The sequence below is a fragment of the Leucopleurus acutus genome (genome assembly GCF_964270905.1).
Source record: "Leucopleurus acutus genome assembly, chromosome: 1".
Taxonomy (NCBI): domain Eukaryota; kingdom Metazoa; phylum Chordata; class Mammalia; order Artiodactyla; family Delphinidae; genus Leucopleurus; species Leucopleurus acutus.
The window spans coordinates 173918779-173940551 of NC_139142.1; the positions used below are offsets into that span (position 1 = coordinate 173918779).

Genomic DNA, 21773 nt, shown 5'->3' on the forward strand with positions numbered 1-21773 from the left:
ACTGTTCTTTCTATTCAAACCTTAAGGAATGCCACATTAAACTATAGTGCATGTACATTTTTCATTAAGTTCTAAAGTACTTGTTGTTTAGAAATTGATGTTTTACCCCTCTCTCTAGCCACGTTTAAACTGATGTGTCTCATGACCTTTCAGGCTATTGACCTTAATAAAAAGGGGAAGGACAACAAACACCCCATGTACCGGCGGCTGGTGCACTCGGCGGTCGACGTCCCTGCCATTCAGGAGGTAAAGCTCCCTGACAGCACAGCCCTGGTCGTGCACCTGCCGCCCTCCTGCCTGAGCAGCTGCCCTTGTGAATGGCATGCACTCCCTCTAGTGCTCTTTAGGGGTCATCTTTTAAGAGGCTTGGTTTTCAGCAGCCTGTTGATTCTTGACACTTGCTGCTTAAAGAAGATGTATTGTAGCCTGGTCAGTGTAATGTTCCAGATGTAATTAACATGTGGATGTGGTTTCCTAGTTTCAGAAGCAGTACTTAGGAGTTTCTCTCAAGGGAAGATTAGAACATAGAACTGATCTAGGATCTTGGGAAACACAATGACATGCACTTGGACAAAACAAAGTTTTAACTAGAAAACTTTATCCTTCTTTAATGAAGTTCTTATTTTTACCTACTCTAGCTGAGGATCGTTAATGGGTTTGTTAATATTTAATTACAAATTGCAGTAAAATGCAGTGAACACTTTGACCTGTTTCCAGTTAGCTTTGCAGATTTATTAATTATGTACCTATGTATCGTTTTGAAGTTTTGAAATCTTATGGTTGGCCATAATTAGGGAGACCATAGGAATAATTTAATATCATCCTACTCCTTTCTTAATCTGCTTAATAGCTGAGGAAGAATGAAGGTGTATTATTTCAGTGGAAGAAAGGGATAAATGAAGGTTGTTCATAAAAACGAGCAATTTAAATTTTACCTCCTACCCCTAGATTGTGTGGCTTCAGGCATAGCCTCTTTTCCTAACTCTGAGCCTCTGAGAACAATGAAGAACTCAGCTGCCCTTCCTGCCCTCTCCCTGTGTGGCCCCTCCCCACGTTCTGCAATCCGATCCTGTTGGGTCCATGGAGCACACTGGCTGGGCTCATGGTGCCTTGTTAGCAAGTGCTGACCATGAGCGGAAGCACCATAAAGAAAATGAAGAGGAAGACATGATTTTCATGCTTTCAGGAGCTTACAGTCCAGACCAAAATACGAGCTATGATGGTGCTTGGGGACTGTGGGGTGCGGTTGTCCCCACCTGGGTATAGGCAGGTAGCCTGGGAGCGCTGCACAATGCCAAGGCCTGAGCACCTGCGAGCCCAAGGCCATGAGAAGTTCAGGGTGGAGTTCAGATATCAATATTCATAAAAGTGCCCTGTGACCCTTGATGCCAGACAGAACCATCATTTGCCTTGGTGCATAGAGGACCTCCTAGGACTTTAAAATTGTTTATACATCAGCATCTAATCCCAATTCAGAATTATAACCGTATCTTCCTTGTGATAACGGTAAACTGTCACAGAGGCTAACAGCTCTTTCTTCTTTCAATTTTTATTCTCTTGAGTTATAAAAATAGTAGATATGTAGGTAGGGTCTCATCAACCCCACTGACCAAAGCTTTTGTTATTTACAGTGCTTAGCAGCAGCTTTTGTTATTACAGAATGAGGTGTTCACGCTGCAGAGTTCATACTAGTAAATAAATATCAGGGACAACGTGGCTGCAGGATGTTGGCTCTGCACACTTCACCATCCTGTAATAGTCTAACTGCAGACGGAGTTGTGGGTTTCTTTTACGCACATTCTGTCAGTACCATGGGACACAGGAGTAGTCGTAATGCCATTCTGGAAAATATGCCTGTTTCCTACACTAACGCTGTAATGCTGACAGGTGTTTTCACCATTAATCCTTTGCCATTTTGTTGTTTTCCTTCTGCAGAAAGTGAACGAAGGGAAGTACCGAAGTTACGAAGAGTTCAAAGCTGATGCTCAATTGCTTCTCCACAACACAGTGATTTTCTATGGAGGTTGAATATTTTTTGTTTTTTTCTTTTGTGTAGTTTTTTAAAATTCATACCATTTACATTCCATGTTGAAAAATATCTTATATAAAATATTACATTAAAACAATACCTGAATGATCTGTAAGTAATAATGTTAGGGTTTAAACTTAAAAATATTTGGTAATGGAGTTACAGCTTATAGAATTGACTGGCCAAAAGCAGAACTCTAGTTACACTAAGTAATATTCATAGTTTTATATATAAACTTAGTTGAAAGGCTTTTTATAAGCACTTTGATTGCTTTTGATTTTCCGCATTAATATCCCCTCATTCAAAAGTAATGAAAGAGGTAGAAGTCCCTCTGTACCTAGAGTATTATGTTATATTGGATATAAAATTAAAGCTGCTGATAGCGTTTTCTTTTACTGCCTTAATTTTATTTTAAATATACGTTTTTTGTTTTAAATGGTATGTGTCCACTTTTGTTAAAAATGAAAGAAAATTTAAACGGCTGTATTAATTTTGATAGTCTTGTGTTTCTAGATCACTGGTAATAGATACCTGTCTTTAATTACAGCAGACAGTGAGCAAGCTGACATAGCAAGGATGCTCTATAAAGACACATGTCATGAGGTACTATCCATGCCTAATAACTAAACTCTTGCTATATTCCACATTAATCTATTTCAGAATTCCACTCTGATATGTACATTCTAATTTTGCCATTTTCTTTAAATATAATTTTATTTCCATGTATGACATACATGGGAAATAACGCAAACAGAAGGGGAAGAATTCTGGCAGAACTATTTTCAGAGAAATCCTGGGAGTTAGATTTAGTTACTAAGTAACTTCTACTAGTTAGAAGAAAAGGAAACTTTGTTCTCTCCTTTTACCCTAAAGAGTATTAGTTATATAACTACATGTAAATGTGCTGCACTGGGCAGGCACTCAATAAACATTACCCTCTGCGAATGAAAGGTTCAAATTTGAGTTCTTACTACACTACACAGGCAAAAAAGCATCCAAACAACAGCATGCATATTTATACAATAAATGAAATATATATTTAGGGAAGGATTTTTTGGGTGGTCTTTCTTATTTGAAACACTCATCTATAACCATACTATCTTTGCAAAAGCATCTCAATTTATATAAAAAGTTTTGTTTCTTGATTCCATTTCACATATGACTTTTTAAAAATTCGTTAAACATGTTTATTGAGTGTCTACTATGTGCTGTGTTAGGAGGAATAAAATGGGGATCAGGTTGCTGGCTTCCTGCTCATACAGTTGTATTCTGAAGAGGGAGACTCAAGAAAAGGACAGACAAAATAGGTTTCTTTACAAGTTATAAAAAAATGTTATGAAAGAAAATAACACTAAGAGAATGAGGCAAAGTAGGGACTGCTTTTATTGGTAGCGGATATTTTATATGGGTAGATCAAGAGACATTTCTGAGGAAATAGCCTTTAATCTGAGTGCTGAACTGGAAAGGTATCAGTGAGGCTGGGGAAGCAGAGGTCGGATGCAGTGGTCCCCTAAGGAATCTGTCCTCTATTCCAAGTGCAATCTGGGACCTTCGGGAGGTTCCAAGAAGAAAGTGGCAGGCTCTTCTGGTATTATTCATTGGAAAATTAGAATTTTAAGCTTAAGGAACAAAACTGGAGACTGTATACATGAAAGAGAATGTTAATTTGCATGGATCTATTTTATATAGTTTTATGCATGTGTGTATTTTATGTAGGCTAAATAGTTGATTTTCTTCTTCAGCTGGATGAATTACAACTTTGCAAGAACTGCTTCTATTTATCAAATGCTCGTCCTGACAATTGGTTCTGCTATCCTTGTGTATGTAAAATTTTGAGATTTTTTTTTTTAACCTCTTAAGTGTCTGATGTCTTATTTCCAATTTGCTTGAAGATTATAATCCTTCTAAATATTTTTCTTTGTGTCATAGTATGTATGGTTTTAATGAGTATAAAAACTGAAACATGGGGGAAACAACTTGGGATCAGTATCCATTTCTGACTTTAAAATGAGGACCCTCAAGAGTAGGAATAAACATTGAATCCCTTAATACATAAAGTAAAAATTTGCTTTTCCTCTCATTCTCTCACAAGAAGTCTAAGTCTTTATATATACTTATAGCTGTGTGATTTCCCCTAAAATGGCATGATTTCAAGGAGTGTTCCAGGGGCAGTCGCCCACCGCTGGCCATGGTGTAAGAGCCTGCCTGAGAGCCCCTATTCTCCGAGATATTAGTGTGCTCCTCAGTCACTTGAGGGTCTCATTAAAGTTTGCATCTCCGACTTGATAGATCGGGAGGAAGGCCTAAAATTCTCCCATTTCTTATAGGCTCCCAGGGTTGGACTGTATTTCATGAAGCAAAATTAGGGTGTTCTGTTTGCCACTGTTACACTGCTGGCTTCATTCCAGATGCCACAGGCTATCAAGAGATTCTTTTCACTGTCTTTTCTGCGAAATGAAGGTCCACATTGCTTATGCAAATTTTAATTTTTTTGGTGTTTTTCTTGGAGGCAAAATCAGTCAATCCTGGGGTGGGGGTAAGTTCTGTGTGCTTAGGAGTTAGAAAAAAAATATTTTCAAAATTATGGATTATGCTTGACTGAGTAGTTCAGTATTAATGATATTCTTGTATTTAATACTTTAAAAGTAGTATGACAAGGTAAAACATTTTATTTCCAGATACCTAATCATGAACTGGTTTGGGCTAAAATGAAAGGTTTTGGATTCTGGCCGGCCAAAGTCATGCAGAAAGAGGACAATCAGGTTGACGTCCGCTTCTTCGGTCACCACCACCAGAGGTAAATCATGTGCAGCATCACCCCTGGGCCTCCAGGAGTTGTGGGGGGCGCCCAGTCCTGCTTCACCAGTGCTCTGTGGGCTTTGCCATTAGAAACTGTGTGAACTGTATTTCATTTTATTTTTTTATGAATTTATTTATTGTATTTATTTATTTTTGGCTGCGTTGGGTCTTTGTTGCTGTGCGCAGGCTTTCTCTAGTTGCAGCAAGCGGGGGCTACTCTTTGTTTCGGTGCATGGGCTTCTCATTGCGGTGGCTTCTCTTGTTGCAGAGCACAGGCTCTAGGCGTGTGGGCTTCAGTAGTAGTGGCTCACGGGCTCAGTAGTTGTGGCATGTGGGCTCAGTAGTTGTGGTGCACGGGCTCAGTTGCTCCGCGGCATGTGGGACCTTCCCGGACCAGGGCTTGAGCCTGTGTCCCCTGCGTTGGCAGGTGGATTCTTAACCACTGTGCCACCAGGGAAGCCCTGAAGTGTATTTTAAATTAAAAAACAAATCAGCACATAACTTGACTGGGCACCTAACAGTGCTTTCTATACATGGTATTTCTAGGTGTATTTCAGATAATGGTTACTAAACAGGACAGTTTCAATAGTTGACACTGTTGAGTTCAGAAGCATGTTAATGGTGGGATTGAATCCATATTAGGAGTTAAGTGGAAGGTTTCTCAGGATGTGTTCATTTCATAGAATTGTAATATCATTACGGTAGTTTCAACCATACTTTCAAGGTTCTGTCAAAGCCATAGACAAAAATAATCAACTCAGGAGTACAGGAGAGTGTCGATGTTATGATCTAAGAATGTACATGAGGGAAAAATTTGACTTAGTTTTTTGAATTTCATTAAATAAACAGTTAATTTAGAAAAATGAAGAATTCAGTTATTTTTAAAAAACATACTACTAGATGAGAACAATCTGATAATCAGAATTTTCCTATATTTTCTTTTTTCACTAATTTTAAAACAACTTTATAGTATCTTCAACCATGAGTGGTATTTTATTAATAATATGAGTTTGTTTTATATCATTCAGTATATACTGTGCAGAAAATACTTTAAAAGAATAATTGAGCTGATTTACTTGGGTCCTTAGAGTAAGTTTGTCATCTGAAGAGGGAATTAAAACAGAAAATTACATTTCCACAGTCTTCTTCCCCCAGACTTCTAATTTCTTGGAAGATTTTATCTAAAAAAATTATGGACAGATGGGACTCTAAGGACTTTATTTTAGAAAATAAAAGATCTACAATTTTACTATAAATACAGTTTTATTATGAATCTTTTTCATTTGCTTTTCCTGGTTACAATATAGCAGCAAGATATTTCAAGTGAATGATGGGGACATACCTTAAAAATGATACTCTATCATGTTAGAATAATTGATATATTAAAAAAAAACTCTATAAAAATAATAGTTTTAATTACTTAAGCAGCATGTTATATACCAAGAAGAGATGGCCTATAAGGGCCAGCTACAAGTTTTCATTAGTAAATACTTTTTTAAAACTATTGTAAACATTTTTTAGTGTGCCATTCAGTGGCATTAAATACCACATTGTTATGCAGAGATCACTATGAATAAATACAATAAATATTCTTTAGCCATTTTATCATGTCTCTACACTTAGGTGGGAGAAAAAAAATTTAAGCAAATAAATGATTTTGGACTAGTCCCTCTGTATGCTCACACCAGAACATGCTGCTCCCTCCCTAGACCCTGAACGATGAGCAGGTTGTAATGTTCAGGGAGCAGATGCCTGTGGTCCTGGTAAGTACAGGCAGGGTTTTCATAGGGTATGCAGGGTTCTTCCTGTCAGAGGAAAAAAAGTAGCTGATAGGGTCTGACTGTCAGCAGGGCTAAATCTGCTGCTGCCTGTAGTTGGAGGGAGCAATGGCACAGGGAAGAAAGAAAGGGGACATTTTGGGTTCATTTGCCATCATATCACTGAGCCATTTTATTGTGCATATATTCAGAGAATTCCGGATTGACAGATGTGTAGGTATAGCCAGATTCGATTTTTCCTCTTTTTATTAAACTTACTGTAAAATTGTGGGGTGCGGTTTGCCTTTTATTTTTAGTGTAGGTCAGATTGCATGCTCAGTGATACTCTTTAAAACTGAAATCTGATTATCTACAATAATGGAGATGATTAAGAGAGAATAGGAATGTTTTTATGAATTGCATTGAGACGTAAGTCTCATGTTAAGAATAGATTCAGTTGATTAAATCAGTAGATTAAATTCAGTAGATTAAAGGCAGTGGCCATGTATGTAGAAGTGCCAACCTAATAATTAGGCACAGTGAGGATCCTCACTGGGTTCCAGCTGGTAGTAGATAAATGAATAAATTCAATAAATTCAATAGATTAAATAGATTCAATAGACTAAATATATCCAAGGGGATAAGATTCTCTCCTAGGTCACAAGTTGATTCCAGGTAGTCAGCACTGCTTATAACAGAAATCTCTCTCAAAAAACATACTGGTTTTAAAAAGTGTTTTAATACTTTTATTGATTGACTGGTATGTAATAGGTGCTCAATAAATGTTTGTTGACTGAAAGAGTAAATATAATATAAATACAAGATCTAATGGTAAGGAACTCTTCCACAAGCAAAATTTTATTTGCACTCTTTTTCAAAGTGTAGTTTACTTTGGTTTCTAATAAAGCACTGTCAGATGATACTGTTAATGTAATATTTATAAATAAGTTCAAATTTAACAATTTCAGTTACCATTACCATATAACTATGGATTATTATATATTTAAAATGTGCTTTTAAATTCTAAAGCAAACAGCTTTGTTTGTACAAGCAAATTAGAAGTCTACATTTTTGGCTTTAGGCATATGTGCCGGGATTCGGTAAGATCCCTTCAGAACAGTCATAGGTCTAGTATTTCTGAAACTCCTAATAAGACTGAAAAGAGCAAATCTGTATATTCATAGTGCTGGATCCCAGCTTGTACCCTGTGCTCTAGAAAATGTCATACTAACTGTGGCTCACATGTCCTTATATTTTCCTATTTCATTTGTGACATCCCTTCTGCCTAGAAGTCCTCCCCTCATATGGTCCCCTGTTTAAATCTTACTCCTCCTTCAAGATGGAGCCCAAATGAAACCTGTGACCACTCACAGCCAAATGAAACCCTCTTCCTCTCCAGAGTACCCCAGAGTCACCTCAACTCTGTGCTGCACTGTTTTATCATTGTTTCTCAGTTAAAGGCAGTGGCAATGTATATAGAAGTGCCAACCTAATAAATTAGGCGCAGTGAGGACCCTCACTGGGTTCCAGCTGCTAATAATAGCTTTCCTTAACCCCATTTTGGCAGCACCTCTGCCAGCTGTCAAATGAGGTGGGAACAGTCAGTCATAGGTCCCATGCACTGTATGCTTTGTGGTGCCTTCCACTGGCACATGGTAAGCCCTGGTTGAGTTGGATACTAATTTAAGTCCAGTCAAGCAATTAGCACCCAGGAAAATTTTCTTAAATTTCTAGCGTTCTTCCCAATAGAACCAAATGTAGTTTTAGATCAACTTATGTGTTCGCAGTTGAGTACTTGGTTGCTGAATGATACAAACGGTTTTCCATTTGTTGGTCATGGTTCATCTGATGAACAGGGATGTGATGACTTACTAGATAATAGTTGTTAGATGCCCTCATTTTGTATGTAAGTGTCTCATGAAAATTTCTGGGCATTTACAAATGATTCTATAGTTCTAACATGCAAATAGCTAGATTTTGAATAATTTACAGTATTCAAAACAATGAGATATTGAACATTTTAAAAAGAGCTGTGAATCACTCCCATTCTGAGAACTTTGCTTTGATGACTGTGAAAAACAAATGTCACTTCACCTATTTTCTACTTGGTAAGAGTTTTTATTCAAGCCACAAATTGTGCTTTACAATTGGTAGAGTTTCTACCATTTTGGAAATTTCTTCTTTTTTTTTGATGTGGACCATTTTTAAAGTCTTTATCGAATTTGTTAAAACATTGCTTCTGTTTTATGTTTTGGGTTTTTGGCCACGAGGCATGTGGAATCTTAGCTCCCCGTGTGTTGGAAGGCCAAGTCTCAACCACTGGACGGCCAGGGAAGTCCCTCCCATTTTGGAAATTTCTAACCATCCCTTTCAATGTTGTTCACAGGGCCTGGATTCCTTCTGAAAACATACAGGACATCACAGTCAACGTTCACCGGCTGCATGTTAAGCGCAGTATGGGCTGGAAGAAGGCCTGTGATGAGCTGGAGCTGCATCAGCGCTTCCTTCGTGAAGGGAGGTTTTGGAAGTCTAAGAATGAGGACCGCGGGGAGGAGGAGGCAGAATCCAGCATCTCCTCTACCAGTAATGAGCAGGTGAGAGGCGCCAGTGAGAGCCTGTCGGTTCTTGTTCTGAATGTGCAGGTGTCAGCGCACACTCCTCACTGGAATGAGCAGATTCTGACTTTCTTCTTCCTTTTGTGTAACATTTGTAAAGTGCTCTGCGAAAGAAACCAGAAACAGTTCCAATACAGGGAAGCCACCACCAACCCTGATCCTGACTCTACCAGCATATTAGCTCTTTCAGGCCCTCGGCCCAGAGGAATCATTCTGTGAGTGCCAACCACGTGGTCCTGAAAGAGCTAATGCGAAAGGGAACAAGTGCTCACCCCTGACCTGTGGGTCCCTGGCTAGTCTTAGCAGCAGAGAAGTGTTTCATAGTGTCGGGAATAATGTGCTGTTACTTTTATGATGCCCACAGCTAAAGGTCACTCAAGAACCGAGAACAAAGAAAGGACGACGTAATCAAAGTGTGGAACCCAAAAAAGAAGTAAGTTGCCTGCCTTGCAGTGTCCAGGTGGCAATTGAAACAGGAAATATTTTCACAGTTGTGATCAAGGCAGTGCTCCTCACAGGTCCTTGCGAAAAGCATTGCCGTCAGTCAACCTGTAGCAACCAAGATGGACCCAGTCTTCCCACTGTTCCCGTCTTAGAGTAACACACAGGAGCTGCAAGTCTCCTTATCAGTTAAACAGCAGTGACCATGGCTGGCTAAGTGGGAGGGCACTTTTCTGTATTTTCTAGAACTCTGATATTTTCTCATAGTACTAATAAAAAACAAAGTGTTTATCCAACAAATCAATGAGGACAACATTTAAAAACTGGAGGAAACTATGGCTGAGCTCAGCCTTTTAAAATTATATAATCCATGCATATTTTAAAATCAGGTGTAAATATGGGTAAAATCCTAACAGATATTCAGTGAGAAGTGGTTTAGGGTATTTGTTAAAGAATCTAAACCAAAGAAGTGACTATAAATTGATAATGATTTTGTATGATAAATTTTTTTGTTTAGTCTGTTTTGAAAAGAAAAAACAATATTGATATGTAACTGTAAATGACGTTCCTGTTTAGAATTATTGTACCTACTAATTGCATGTGTTTTAAATTTTTAAAAATTAATTTATTTTTAGTTGTAAAATACACAAAACAATTTTCCATTTTCTTACATGGTTTTTGAACTGCAGTTTTTTATATGGCTATTTATGTATATCACTCTGCTTTTCTCCTAATAGAGCTTGCTCTTGAACTAGTGAATTCTATAGCACTTTCCTTATCCTTTAGGAACCAGAGCCTGAAACAGAAGCAGTAAGTTCCAGCCAGGAAATCCCCACGATGCCTCAGCCAATCGAAAAAGTTTCTGTATCAACTCAGACCAAGAAGTTAAGTGCCTCTTCCCCAAGAATGCTGCATCGAAGCACCCAGACCACCAGTGACGGAGTGTGTCAAAGCATGTGCCACGACAAATACACCAAAATTTTCAATGACTTTAAAGACCGAATGAAGTCTGATCACAAGCGAGAAACTGAAAGAGTTGTACGAGAAGCTCTAGAAAAGGTAACGCAGCCTCCACTGCCAGTGTTGCCTTCAGACGTCTGGGCAGGATAAGTGAATAGTCTTCCTATTGTGGTTTAGCTTCTGTCACTGAGGCATCAACCAGGTAGCTGCTTTTTAAAACTAGGACTATAATAAAATATCTTTTTATAATATTTTAATTAACAGTAGCACTTTTCTCATCTAAAATATTTTATAGCCCTTAATGAAATAAAGGGAAGAGGTACATCAGTTAAGTAGAAACTATGTATTAAGGTTTTGCTTAATGGTCTTTGTAAATTCTGAGCTGACATATTGTGGGTTAACTTTTTTTTTCATTTCAGCTGCGTTCTGAAATGGAAGAAGAAAAAAGACAAGCTGTAAATAAAGCTGTAGCAAATATGCAGGGTGAGATAGACAGAAAATGTAAGCAAGTAAAGGAAAAGTGTAAAGAAGAATTTGTAGAAGAAATCAAGAAGCTAGCAACCCAGCACAAACAACTAATTTCTCAGACCAAGAAGAAGCAGTGGGTAAATACCACTATTTTCTTAGAATCTGATTTCTAAAAAATATACCATAGGTATGATGAAAATTAATTCAGAAAGATATATATGGCATATGCAAAAATTACTCCTGAAATAAGTTCTGATGTGAAATTGTCAACTTTAATTAACTAAAAAAATTTTTTTAAAACTCCAGATCCCACATTACTGAGTATTGCTCAGGATTATTTTGTTAAATTGAGATTATGATACTTTGGGACATAACATATTTAGTATAACTGATTTATATAACTTTTCCATCTATGCAAGTATTTTATTTTGATAAGTGGGCTGGCCCTGACTTTTGCTGGTAACTCCTGACAGGTAATATCTAACTTGTAAAATTGTAAATGTAAGTATCGTAATAGCAAACTAAGGATTTTCAGATTTTACTGCACTTAACATTTATACATTAGATGCTAGTAAAGAAATCGATTACTTTTACTTTATGATAGTAACATCTCACGGGTCTCTAACTTAACTGAAAAACTGACAAATGTTCATTTTTTATGTCCTGTTTGTGACTCCTATCTTCCACTCAGATCAGCAGCTTCTGAGCATACAGATGTTTCTCTGCCAAATGACTGAGCTATGTGAACAAAGTTTTGTTCCCAAAAGCTCATAGCTTGCTTTTAATTTTGATGAATTACTGTATGAAGTTTTGTGATTCTTCATTTGATCCAGACTACATTCTGAAGAGTCTTTAAATATATGTAAATGTTTCATGAGGGAAAATAAACATTTTAAAATTTTTGATGAAGATTTGACAAGAAGGAAAAGAGAAACAGATATAACTTAGAAGAATATATGAAGATAACTTAGAAGGAAAAACAGATGAATGATGAAATATAAATATCACTAGATGGAATTATTAAGGTGCGCTCAAGATCTTATCAAGCAGAATGCCCCAACACCATGTCTATAATTCTGTCTTCATGCAAAGATGAGAGAAAGCTAGAAAGTAGACACTAGACTTATAAGGGGAAGTTCCCATAAGTTTACTCATGAATCAAGGAAATGGGAAGAGGTGGCTAAAGTAAAGAATTATAATACTGCTTTTTATAACCTTTTACCATTGATGAAATAGCTGAATTATTATACCTATTTGATTCCACATATAAATGATACCATGCGATATTTGACTTATTTTACTTAGCATAATACCCTTGAGGCCCATCCATGTTGTCCCAAAGGGCAGCATTTCCTTTCTAACTCGTGGCTGAATAACCTTCTAGTGTGTGTGTGTGTGTGTGTGTGTGTGAGTGTGAGTGTGAGTGTAGTAGTATATATACATACATCACACTGCGTTTTCCTTAATCTGTTCATCCATTGATGGACATGTAGGTTGTATATAGATATCTTGCCTATTGTGAACATGCTTCAGTGAACGTTGGAGCACAGATATCTTTTCGATACCCTGTTTTCATTTCCTTTGGGTAAATACCCAGAAATGGAATTGCTGGATAGTATGGTAGTTTTATTTTTAACTTTTTGAGGAACCTCCATACTATTTTCCATCATGGCTGCACCAGTTTACATTCCCACCAACAGTGCACAAGAGTTCCCTTTTCTCCACATCCTCACCAACACTTGTCTTTTTTTATGATGGCCATTTTAACAGGTGTGAGGTGATATATCACTGATACTGATTAGCATTTCCCTGGTGATTGGTGATGTTGAGCTGTTTTTATGTATCTGTTGGCCATCTGTATATCTTCCTTGGAAAAATATCAATTCAGGTCCTCTGCCTTTTTTTTTTTTTTTTTGCGGTACGCGGGCCTCTCACTGTTGCAGCCTCTCCTGTTGCAGAGCACAGGCTCTGGACGTGCAGGCTTAGCGGCCATGGCTCACGGGCCCAGCCGCTCCGTGGCATGTGGGATCTTCCCGGACCGGGGCACGAACCCGTGTCCCCTGCATCGGCAGGCGGACCCTCAACCACTGCGCCACCTCTCTGCCTATTTTTTGACTGGATTATTGGGAGTTTTTTTTTTTTCCACTGAGTTGTATGAGTTCTTTATGTATTTTGGATATTAATCTCTTATGGGATATGTGGTTTGCAAATATTTTTTCCTATTCCAAGGTTGCCGTTTTATTTTGTTGATGGTTCTCTTTGCTGTGCGGAAGCTTTTTAGTTTGATGTAGCCCCACTTTTTGTTTTTACTTTTGTGGCCTTTGCTTTTGGTGTCAAACAAAAAAATCATTGCCGAGACCAATGTCCAGGAGCTTACCACCTATGTTTTCTTCTAGGAGTTTTATGGTTTCAGGTCTTGCGTTAAAGTCTTTAATCCATTTTGAGTTGATTTTTGTGTATGGTGTAAGATAGCGGTCCAGTTTCATTCTTTTGCACGTCATTGCCCAAGTTTTCTCAATACCACTCATTGAAGAGACTATCCTTTCCCCATTGTATAGACTTGGCTTCTTTGTCATAAATTAATAGACCATGTTTGCATAGGTTTATTTCTGGGCTCTCTATTCCATTAATCTGTGTGTCTGTTTTTTTTTGGTTTGTTTTTTACATCTTTATTGGAGTATAATTGCTTTACAATGGTGTGTTAGTTTCTGCTTTATAACAAAGTGAATCAGTTATACATACACATATGTTCCCATATCTCTTCCCTCTTACATCTCCCTCCCTCCCACCCTCCCTATCCCACCCCTCCAGGCGGTCACGAAGCACCAAGCTGATCTCCCTGTGCTATGCGGCTGCTTCCCACTAGCTATCTACTTTACGTTCGGTAGTGTATATATGTCCATGCCTCTCTCTCGCTGTGTCACAGCTTACACTTCCCCCTCCCCATATCCTCCAGTCCATTCTCTAGTAGGTCTGTGTGTTTATTCCTGTCTTACCCCTAGGTTCTTCATGACATTTTTTTTTCTTAAATACCATATATATGTGTTAGCATACGGTATTTGTCTTTCTCTTTCTGACTTACTTCACTGTATATGACAGACTCTAGGTCTATCCACCTCATTATAAATAGCTCAGTTTCGTTTCTTTTTATGGCTGAGTAATATTCCATTGTATATATATACGCCACATCTTCTTTATCCATTCATCCAATGATGGACACTTCGGTTGTTTCCATCTCCGGGCTATTGTAAATAGAGCTGCAGTGAACATTTTGGTACATGACTGTTTTTGAATTATGGTTTTCTCAGGGTATATGCCCAGTAGTGGGATTGCTGGGTCATATGGTAGTTCTATTTGTAGTTTTTTAAGGAACTTCCACATTGTTCTCCACAGTGGCTGTATCAATTTACATTCCCACCAACAGTGCAAGAGGGTTCCCTTTTCTCCACACCCTCTCCAGCATTTATTGTTTCTAGATGTTTTGATGATGGCCATTCTGACTGGTGTAAGATGATATCTCATTGTAGTTTTGATTTGCATTTCTCTAATGATTAATGATGTTGAGCGTTCTTTCATGTGTTTGTTGGCAGTCTGTATATCTTCTTTGGAGAAATGTCTATTTAGGTCTTCTGCCCATTTTTGGATTGGGTTGTTTGTTTTTTCGTTATTGAGCTGCATGAGCTGCTTATAAATTTTGGAGATGAATCCTTTGTCAGTTGCTTCATTTGCAAATATTTTCTCCCATTCTGAGGGTTGTCTTTTGGTCTTGTTTATGGTTTCCTTTGCTGTGCAAAAGCTTTGAAGTTTCATTAGGTCCCATTTGTTTATTTTTGTTTTTATTTCCATTTCTATAGGAGGTGGGTCAGGAAGGATCTTGCTGTGATTTATGTCATAGAGTGTTCTGCCTATGTTTTCCTCTAAGAGTTTGATAGTTTCTGGCCTTACATTTAGGTCTTTAATCCATTTTGAGCTTATTTTTGTGTATGGTGTTAGGGAGTGATCTAATCTCATACTTTTACATGTACCTGTCCAGTTTTCCCAGCACCAATTATTGAAGAGGCTGTCCTTTCTCCACTGTACACTCCTGCCTCCTTTATCAAAGATAAGGTGACCATATGTGTGTGAGTTTACCTCTGGGCTTTCTATCCTGTTCCATTGATCTATATTTCTGTTTTTGTGCCAGTACCATACTGTCTTGATTACTGTAGCTTTGTAGTATAGTCTGAAGTCAGGGAGCCTAATTCCTCCAGCTCCGTTTTTCATTCTCAAGATTGCTGTGGCTATTTGGGGTCTTTTGTGTTTCCATACAAATGGTGAAGTTTTTTGTTCTAGTTCTGTGAAAAATGCCAGTGGTAGTTTGATAGGGATTGCATTGAATCTGTAGATTGCTTTGGGTAGTAGAGTCATTTTCACAATGTTGATTCTTCCAATCCAAGAACATGGTATATCTCTCCATCTATTTGTATCATCTTTAATTTCTTTCATCGGTGTCTTATAATTTTCTGCATAGAGGTCTTTTGTCTCCTTAGGTAGGTTTATTCCTAGATATTTTATTCTTTTTGTTGCAATGGTAAATGGGAGTGTTTTCTTGATTTCACTTTCAGATTTTTCATCATTAGTGTATAGCAGTGCAAGAGATATCTGTGCATTAATTTTGTATCTTGCTACTTTACCAAATTCATTGATTAGCTCTAGTAGTTTTCTGGTAGCATCTTTAGGATTCTCTATGTATAGTATCATGCCATCTGCAAACAGTGACAGCTTTACTTATTCTTTTCTGATTTGGATTCCTTTTATTTCCTTTTCTTCTCTGATTGCTGTGGCTAAAACTTCTAAAACTATGTTGAATAAGAGTGGTGAGAGTGGGCAACCTTGTCTTGTTCCTGATCTTAGTGGAAATGCTTTCAGTTTTTCACCATTGAGGACGATGTTGCCTGTGGATTTGTCATATATGGCCTTTGTTATGTTGAGGAAAGTTCCCTCTATGCCTACTTTCTGCAGGGTTTTTAATCATAAACGGGTGTTGAATTTTGTCGAAAGCTTTCTCTGCATCTATTGAGATGATCATATGGTTTTTCTCCTTCAATTTGTTAATATGGTGTATCATGTTGACTGATTTGCATATATTGAAGAATCCTTGCATTCCTGGAATAAACCCCACTTATCATGGTGTATGATCCTTTTAATGTGTTGTTGGATTCTGTTTGCTAGTATTTTGTTGAGGATTTTTGCATCTGTGTTCATCACTGATATTGGCCTGTAGTTTTCTTTCTTTGTGACATCCTTGTCTGGTTTTGGTATCAAGGTGATGGTGGCCTCGTAGAATGAGTTTGGGAATGTTCCTCCCTCTGATATATTTTGGAAGAGTTTGAGAAGGATAGGTGTTAGCTCTTCTCTAAATGTTTGATAGAATTCGCCTGGGAAGCCATCTGGTCCTGGGCTTTTGTTTGTTGGAAGATTTTTAATTACAGTTTCAATTTCAGTGCTTGTGATTGGTCTCTTCATATTTTCTATTTCTTCCTGATTTAGTCTTGGCAGGTTGTGCATTTCTAAGAATTTGTCCATTTCTTCCAGGTTGTCCATTTTATTGGCATAGAGTTGCTTGTAATAATCTCTCATGATCTTTTGTATTTCTGCAGTGTCAGTTGTTACTTCTCCTTTTTCATTTCTAATTCTATTGATTTGAGTCTTCTCCTTTTTTTTCTTGATGAGTCTGGCTAATGGTTTATCAATTTTGTTTATCTTCTCAAAGAACCAGCTTTTAGTTTTATTGATCTCTGCTATCGTTTCCTTCATTTCTTTTTCATTTATTTCTGATCTGATTTTTATGATTTCTTTCTTTCTGCTAACTTTGGGATTTTTTTCTTCTTCTTTTTCTAATTGCTTTGGGTGCAAGGTGAGGTTGTTTATTTGAGATGTTTCCTGTTTCTTAAGGTAGGATTGTATTGCTATAAACTTCCCTCTCAGAACTGCTTTTGCTGCATCCCATAGGTTTTGGGTCGTCGTGTCTCCATTGTCATTTGTTTCTAGGTATTTTTTGATTTCCTCTTTGATTTCTTCAGTGATCACTTCGTTATTAAGTAGTGTACTGTTTAGCCTCCATGTGTTTGTATTTTTTACAGATCTATTCCTGTAATTGATATGTAGTCTCATAGCGTTGTGGTTGGAAAAGATACTTGAAACAATTTCAATTTTCTTAAATTTACCAAGGCTTGACTTGTGATCCAAGATATGATCTATCCTGGAGAATGTTCCATGAGCACTTGAGAAAAATGTGTATTCTGTTGTTTTTGGATGGAATGTCCTATAAATATCAATTAAGTCCATCTTGTTTAATGTATCTTGTTTAATGTAAACATCTTGTTTAAACATCTTGTTTAAATGTAAAGCTTGTGTTTCCTTATTTATTTTCATTTTGGATGATCTGTCCATTGGTGAAAGTGGGGTGTTAAAGTCCCCTACTATGAATGTGTTACTGTCGATTTCCCCTTTTATGGCTGTTAGTATTTGCCTTATGTATTGAGGTGCTCCTATGTAGGGTGCATAAATATTAACAATTGTTATATCTTCTTCTTGGATCGATCCCTTGATCATTATGTAGTGTCCTTCTTTGTCTCTTCTAATAGTCTTTATTTTAAAGTCTATTTTGTCTGGTATGAGAATTGCTACTCCAGCTTTCTTTTGGTTTCCATTTGCATGGAATATCTTTTTCCATCCCCTTACTTTCAGTCTGTATGTGTCTCTAGGTCTGAAGTGGGTCTCATGTAGACAGCATATATATGGGTCTTGTTTTTGTATCCATTCAGCCAATCTGTGTCTTTTGGTGGGAGGATTTAGTCCATTTACATTTAAGGTAATTATTGATATGTATGTTCCTATTCCCAGTTTCTTAATTGTTTTGGGTTCGTTATTATAGGTCTTTTCCTTGTGTTTCTTGCCTAGAGAAGTTCCTTTAGCAGTTGTTGTAAAGCTGGTTTGGTGGTGCTGAACTCTCTCAGCTTCTGCTTGTCTGTAAAGGTTTTAATTTCTCCATCGAATCTGAATGAGATCCTTGCTGGGTAGAGTAATCTTGGTTGCAGGTTTTTCTCCTTCATCACTTTAAATATGTCCTGCCAGTCCCTTCTGGCTTGCAGAGTTTCTGCTGAAAGATCAGCTGTTAACCTTATGGGGATTCCCTTGTGTGTTATTGTTGTTTTTCCCTTGCTGCTCTTAATATGTTTTCTTTGTATTTAATTTTTGACAGTTTGATTAACATGTGTCTTGGCGTTATTTCTTCTTGGATTTATCCTGTATGGGACTCTGTGTGCTTCCTGGACTTGATTAACTATTTCCTTTCCCATATTAGGGAAGTTTTCAACTATAATCTCTTCAAATATTTTCTCAATCCCTTTCTTTTTCTCTTCTTCTTCTGGAACCCCTATAATTCGAATGTTGGTGCGTTTAATGTTGTCCCAGAGGTCTCTGAGACTGTCCTCAGTTCTTTTCATTCTTTTTTCTTTATTCTGCTCTGCAGTAGTTATTTCCACTATTTTATCTTCCAGGTCACCTATCTGTTCTTCTGCCTCACTTATTCTGCTATTGATCCCATCTAGAGTATTTTTCATTTCATTTATTGTGTTGTTCATCGTTGCTTGTTTCCTCTTTAGTTCTTCTAGGTCCTTGTTAAATGTTTCTTGCATTTCCTCTATTTCCAAGCTTTTGGATCATCTTTACTATCATTATTCTGAATTATTTTTCAGGTAGACTGCCTATTTCCTCTTCATTTGTTAGGTCTGGTGGGTTTTTATGTTGCTCCTTCATCTGCTCTGTGTTTTTCTGTCTTCTCATTTTGCTTATCTTACTGTGTTTGGGGTCTTCTTTTTGCAGGCTGCATGTTTGTAGTTCCCGTTGTTTTTGGTGTCTGTCCCCAGTGGTTAAGGTTGGTTCAGTGGGTTGTGTAGGCTTCCTGGTGGAGGGGACTAGTGCCTGTGTTCTGGTGGATGAGGCTGGATCTTGTCTTTCTGGTGGGCAGGTCCACATCTGGTGGTGTGTTTTGGGGCGTCTGTGGACTTATTATGATTTTAGGCAGCCTCTCTGCTAATGGGTGGGGGTGTGTTCCTGTCTTGCTAGTTGTTTGGCATAGGATGTCCAGCACTGTAGCTTTGGTCGTTGAGTGAAGCTGGGTGCTAGTGTTGAGATGGAGATCTCTGGGAGATTTTCGCAGTTTGATAGTATGTGCAGCTGAGAGGTCTCTTGTGGACCAGTGTCCTGAAGCTGGCTCTCCCACCTCAGAGGCACAGCACTGACTCCTGGCTGCAGCACCAAGAGCCTTTCATCCACATGGCTCAGAATAAAAGGGAGAAAAAGTAGGAAGAAAGAATTAGTAGAAGTAGAAAGAAAGAAAGAAAGGAGGGAGGAAGGAAGGAAGGAGGGAAGGAAGGAAAAAAAGAAGATAAAGTAAAATAAAGTAAGATAAAATATAATAAAGTCATTAAAATAAAAAAATAATTAAAAAAACGGACAGATAGAACCCTAGGCCAAATGGTGGAAGCAAAGCTATACAGACAAAATCTCACGCAGAAGCATACACATACACACTCACAAAAAGAGGAAAAGGGGAAAAAATCATAAATCTTGCTCTCAAAGTCCACCTCCTCAATTTGGGATGATTCGCTGTCTATTCATGTATTCCACAGATGCAGGGTACATCAAGTTGATTGTGAAGCTTTAATTCGCTGCTCCTGAGGCTGCTGGGAGAGATTTCCCTTTCTCTTCTTTGTTCTCACAGCTCTCAGGGGCTCAGCTTTGGAGTTGGCCCCGCCTCTGCGTGTAGGTCGCAGGAGGGCGTCTGTTCTTCGCTCAGACAGGACGGGGTTAACGGAGCCGCTGCTTCGGGGACTCTGGCTCACTCAGGCCGGTGGGGAGGGAGGGGCATGGAGTGCGGGGCGAGCCTGCGCCAGCGGCAGAGGCCGGCGTGATGTTGCACCAGCCTGAGGCGCGCCGTGCGTTCTCCCGGGGGAGTTGTCCCTTGATCCCGGGACCCTGGCAGTGGCGGGCTGCACAGCCTCCCCGGAAGCGGGGTGTGGATAGTGACCTGTGCTCGCACACAGGCTTCTTGGTGGCGGCAGCAACAGCCTTAGTGTCTCATGCCCGTCTCTGGGGTCCGCGCTTTTAGCTGCGGCTCATGCCCGTCTCTGGAGCTCCTTTAAGCAGCGCTCTTAATCCCCGCTCCTCGCGCACCAGGAAACAAAGAGGGAAGAAAAAGTCTCTTGCCTCTTCGGCAGGTCCAGGCTTTTCCCTGGACTCCCTCCCGGCTAGCCGTGGCGCACTAGCCCCCTGCAGGCTGTGTTCACGCCGCCAACCCCAGTCCTCTCCCGGCGCTCCAACCGAAGCTGGAGCCTCAGCTCCCAGCCCCACCCGCCCCGGCGGGTGAGCAGACAAGCCTCTCGAGCTGGTGAATGCCTGTCGGCCCTGATCCTCGTGCGGGAATCTCTCTGCTTTGCCCTCCGCACCCCTGTTGCTGCGCTCTCCTCCGCGGCTTCGAAGCTTTACCCCTGCGCCACCCGCAGTCTCCGCCCGCGAAGGGGCTTCCTAGTGTGTGGATACCTTTCCTCCTCCTCGGCTCCCTCCCACTGGTGCAGGTCCCGTCCCTATCCTTTTGTCTCTGTTTATTCTGTTTTCTTTTGCCCTACCCAGGTACGTGGGGGGTTTCTTGCCTTTTGGGAGGTCTGAGGTCTTCTGCCAGCGTTCAGTAGGTGTTCTGTAGGAGTTGTTCCACGTGTAGATGTATTTCTGGTGTATCTGTCGGGAGGAAGCTGATCTCCGCGTCTTACTCTTCCGCCATCTGCCTGGAACCCCCCTCTTCTGAATAACTAGGCTTTAAAATGCTTAGGCCCTGGATTCTACCTCAGCAAGTTTCTGCCTAAAACTGAATCTGTGTGTCTGTTTTTATGGCAAACCATACTGCTTTTATTTATACCCATTTTTTTTAGATAAGGAATTTGAGGCTTATGAGATTAAACAGAGTGACTAGAAACCTGGTCGGTAGAGCTGGGACTCACCCTCCTAAGCTACTTCTGCTCGTATATCGATTCTAGTAGACTGGTAAAAGGTTTAGAATTATTCTTGTATTATAGTTATTCTAGTATTATAGTTAAATCTTACATTATTGTAAGAAGCAGTACAGTACTGTAGGACAAGAGAGTATGTAGGTAAATCAGATACCCAAAAAGTGGATGTTAAGATGGCATACAATCAAGAGAAACATAGTAAGAATGATACATCCTTTAAATATATTCACAAAGAAAGGCAGAAATACAAAATGAATGCATTAAGTAATAGAAGGGATGGTGCTGCCTGAAGTATTATCTGAGGATGAGGAAACTAAGAAGTTAAATAAACGTGGTCTGAACTCACTTGATTAATTAGCACAGATCTAAGACTCAAACCCAAATCTGACTATTACAGCTACTTCCAAAATTAAAACATGCTGTCCACACTTTTTAAATAGTAACCTCACTGAAGTCACAATTGCTGACATAGTAAAATCACAGGAAATATACCAGAGTACTACTGACATTTGGACCAAAAAATTGGGGACACTCCTGTGCACCGTAGGATGTTTAGCAGCAGCTAAGCCTCTATCCCCACCCCGAGTGATGACAATCAAAACTTCTCCAGACGTTGCCCCATAAGATGAAGGCTGAGAATTAACCACTGGTTTTA

At 39.0% G+C, this 21773-nt stretch overlaps 1 protein-coding gene across 12 annotated transcripts in view; it reads left to right on the forward strand.

The window, feature by feature from the left end:
* The window catches only part of ZMYND11 (zinc finger MYND-type containing 11), a 137095-nt gene that overhangs the window by 107862 nt on the left and 7460 nt on the right, over positions 1-21773 (forward strand). For 8 of the 12 annotated variants that reach the window (XM_082842306.1, XM_082842305.1, XM_082842299.1 and 5 more), the window contains 9 exons: positions 154-246; positions 1936-2023; positions 2577-2632; positions 3772-3849; positions 4708-4826; positions 8972-9179; positions 9565-9633; positions 10428-10700; positions 11021-11206. In XM_082842306.1, the coding sequence (XP_082698432.1) occupies positions 154-246; positions 1936-2023; positions 2577-2632; positions 3772-3849; positions 4708-4826; positions 8972-9179; positions 9565-9633; positions 10428-10700; positions 11021-11206 (1170 nt within the window). The remainder of the gene's footprint in view (positions 1-153; positions 247-1935; positions 2024-2576; positions 2633-3771; positions 3850-4707; positions 4827-8971; positions 9180-9564; positions 9634-10427; positions 10701-11020; positions 11207-21773) is intronic. The other 4 variants (XM_082842307.1, XM_082842302.1, XM_082842309.1 and 1 more) reach the window with 2 other exon arrangements.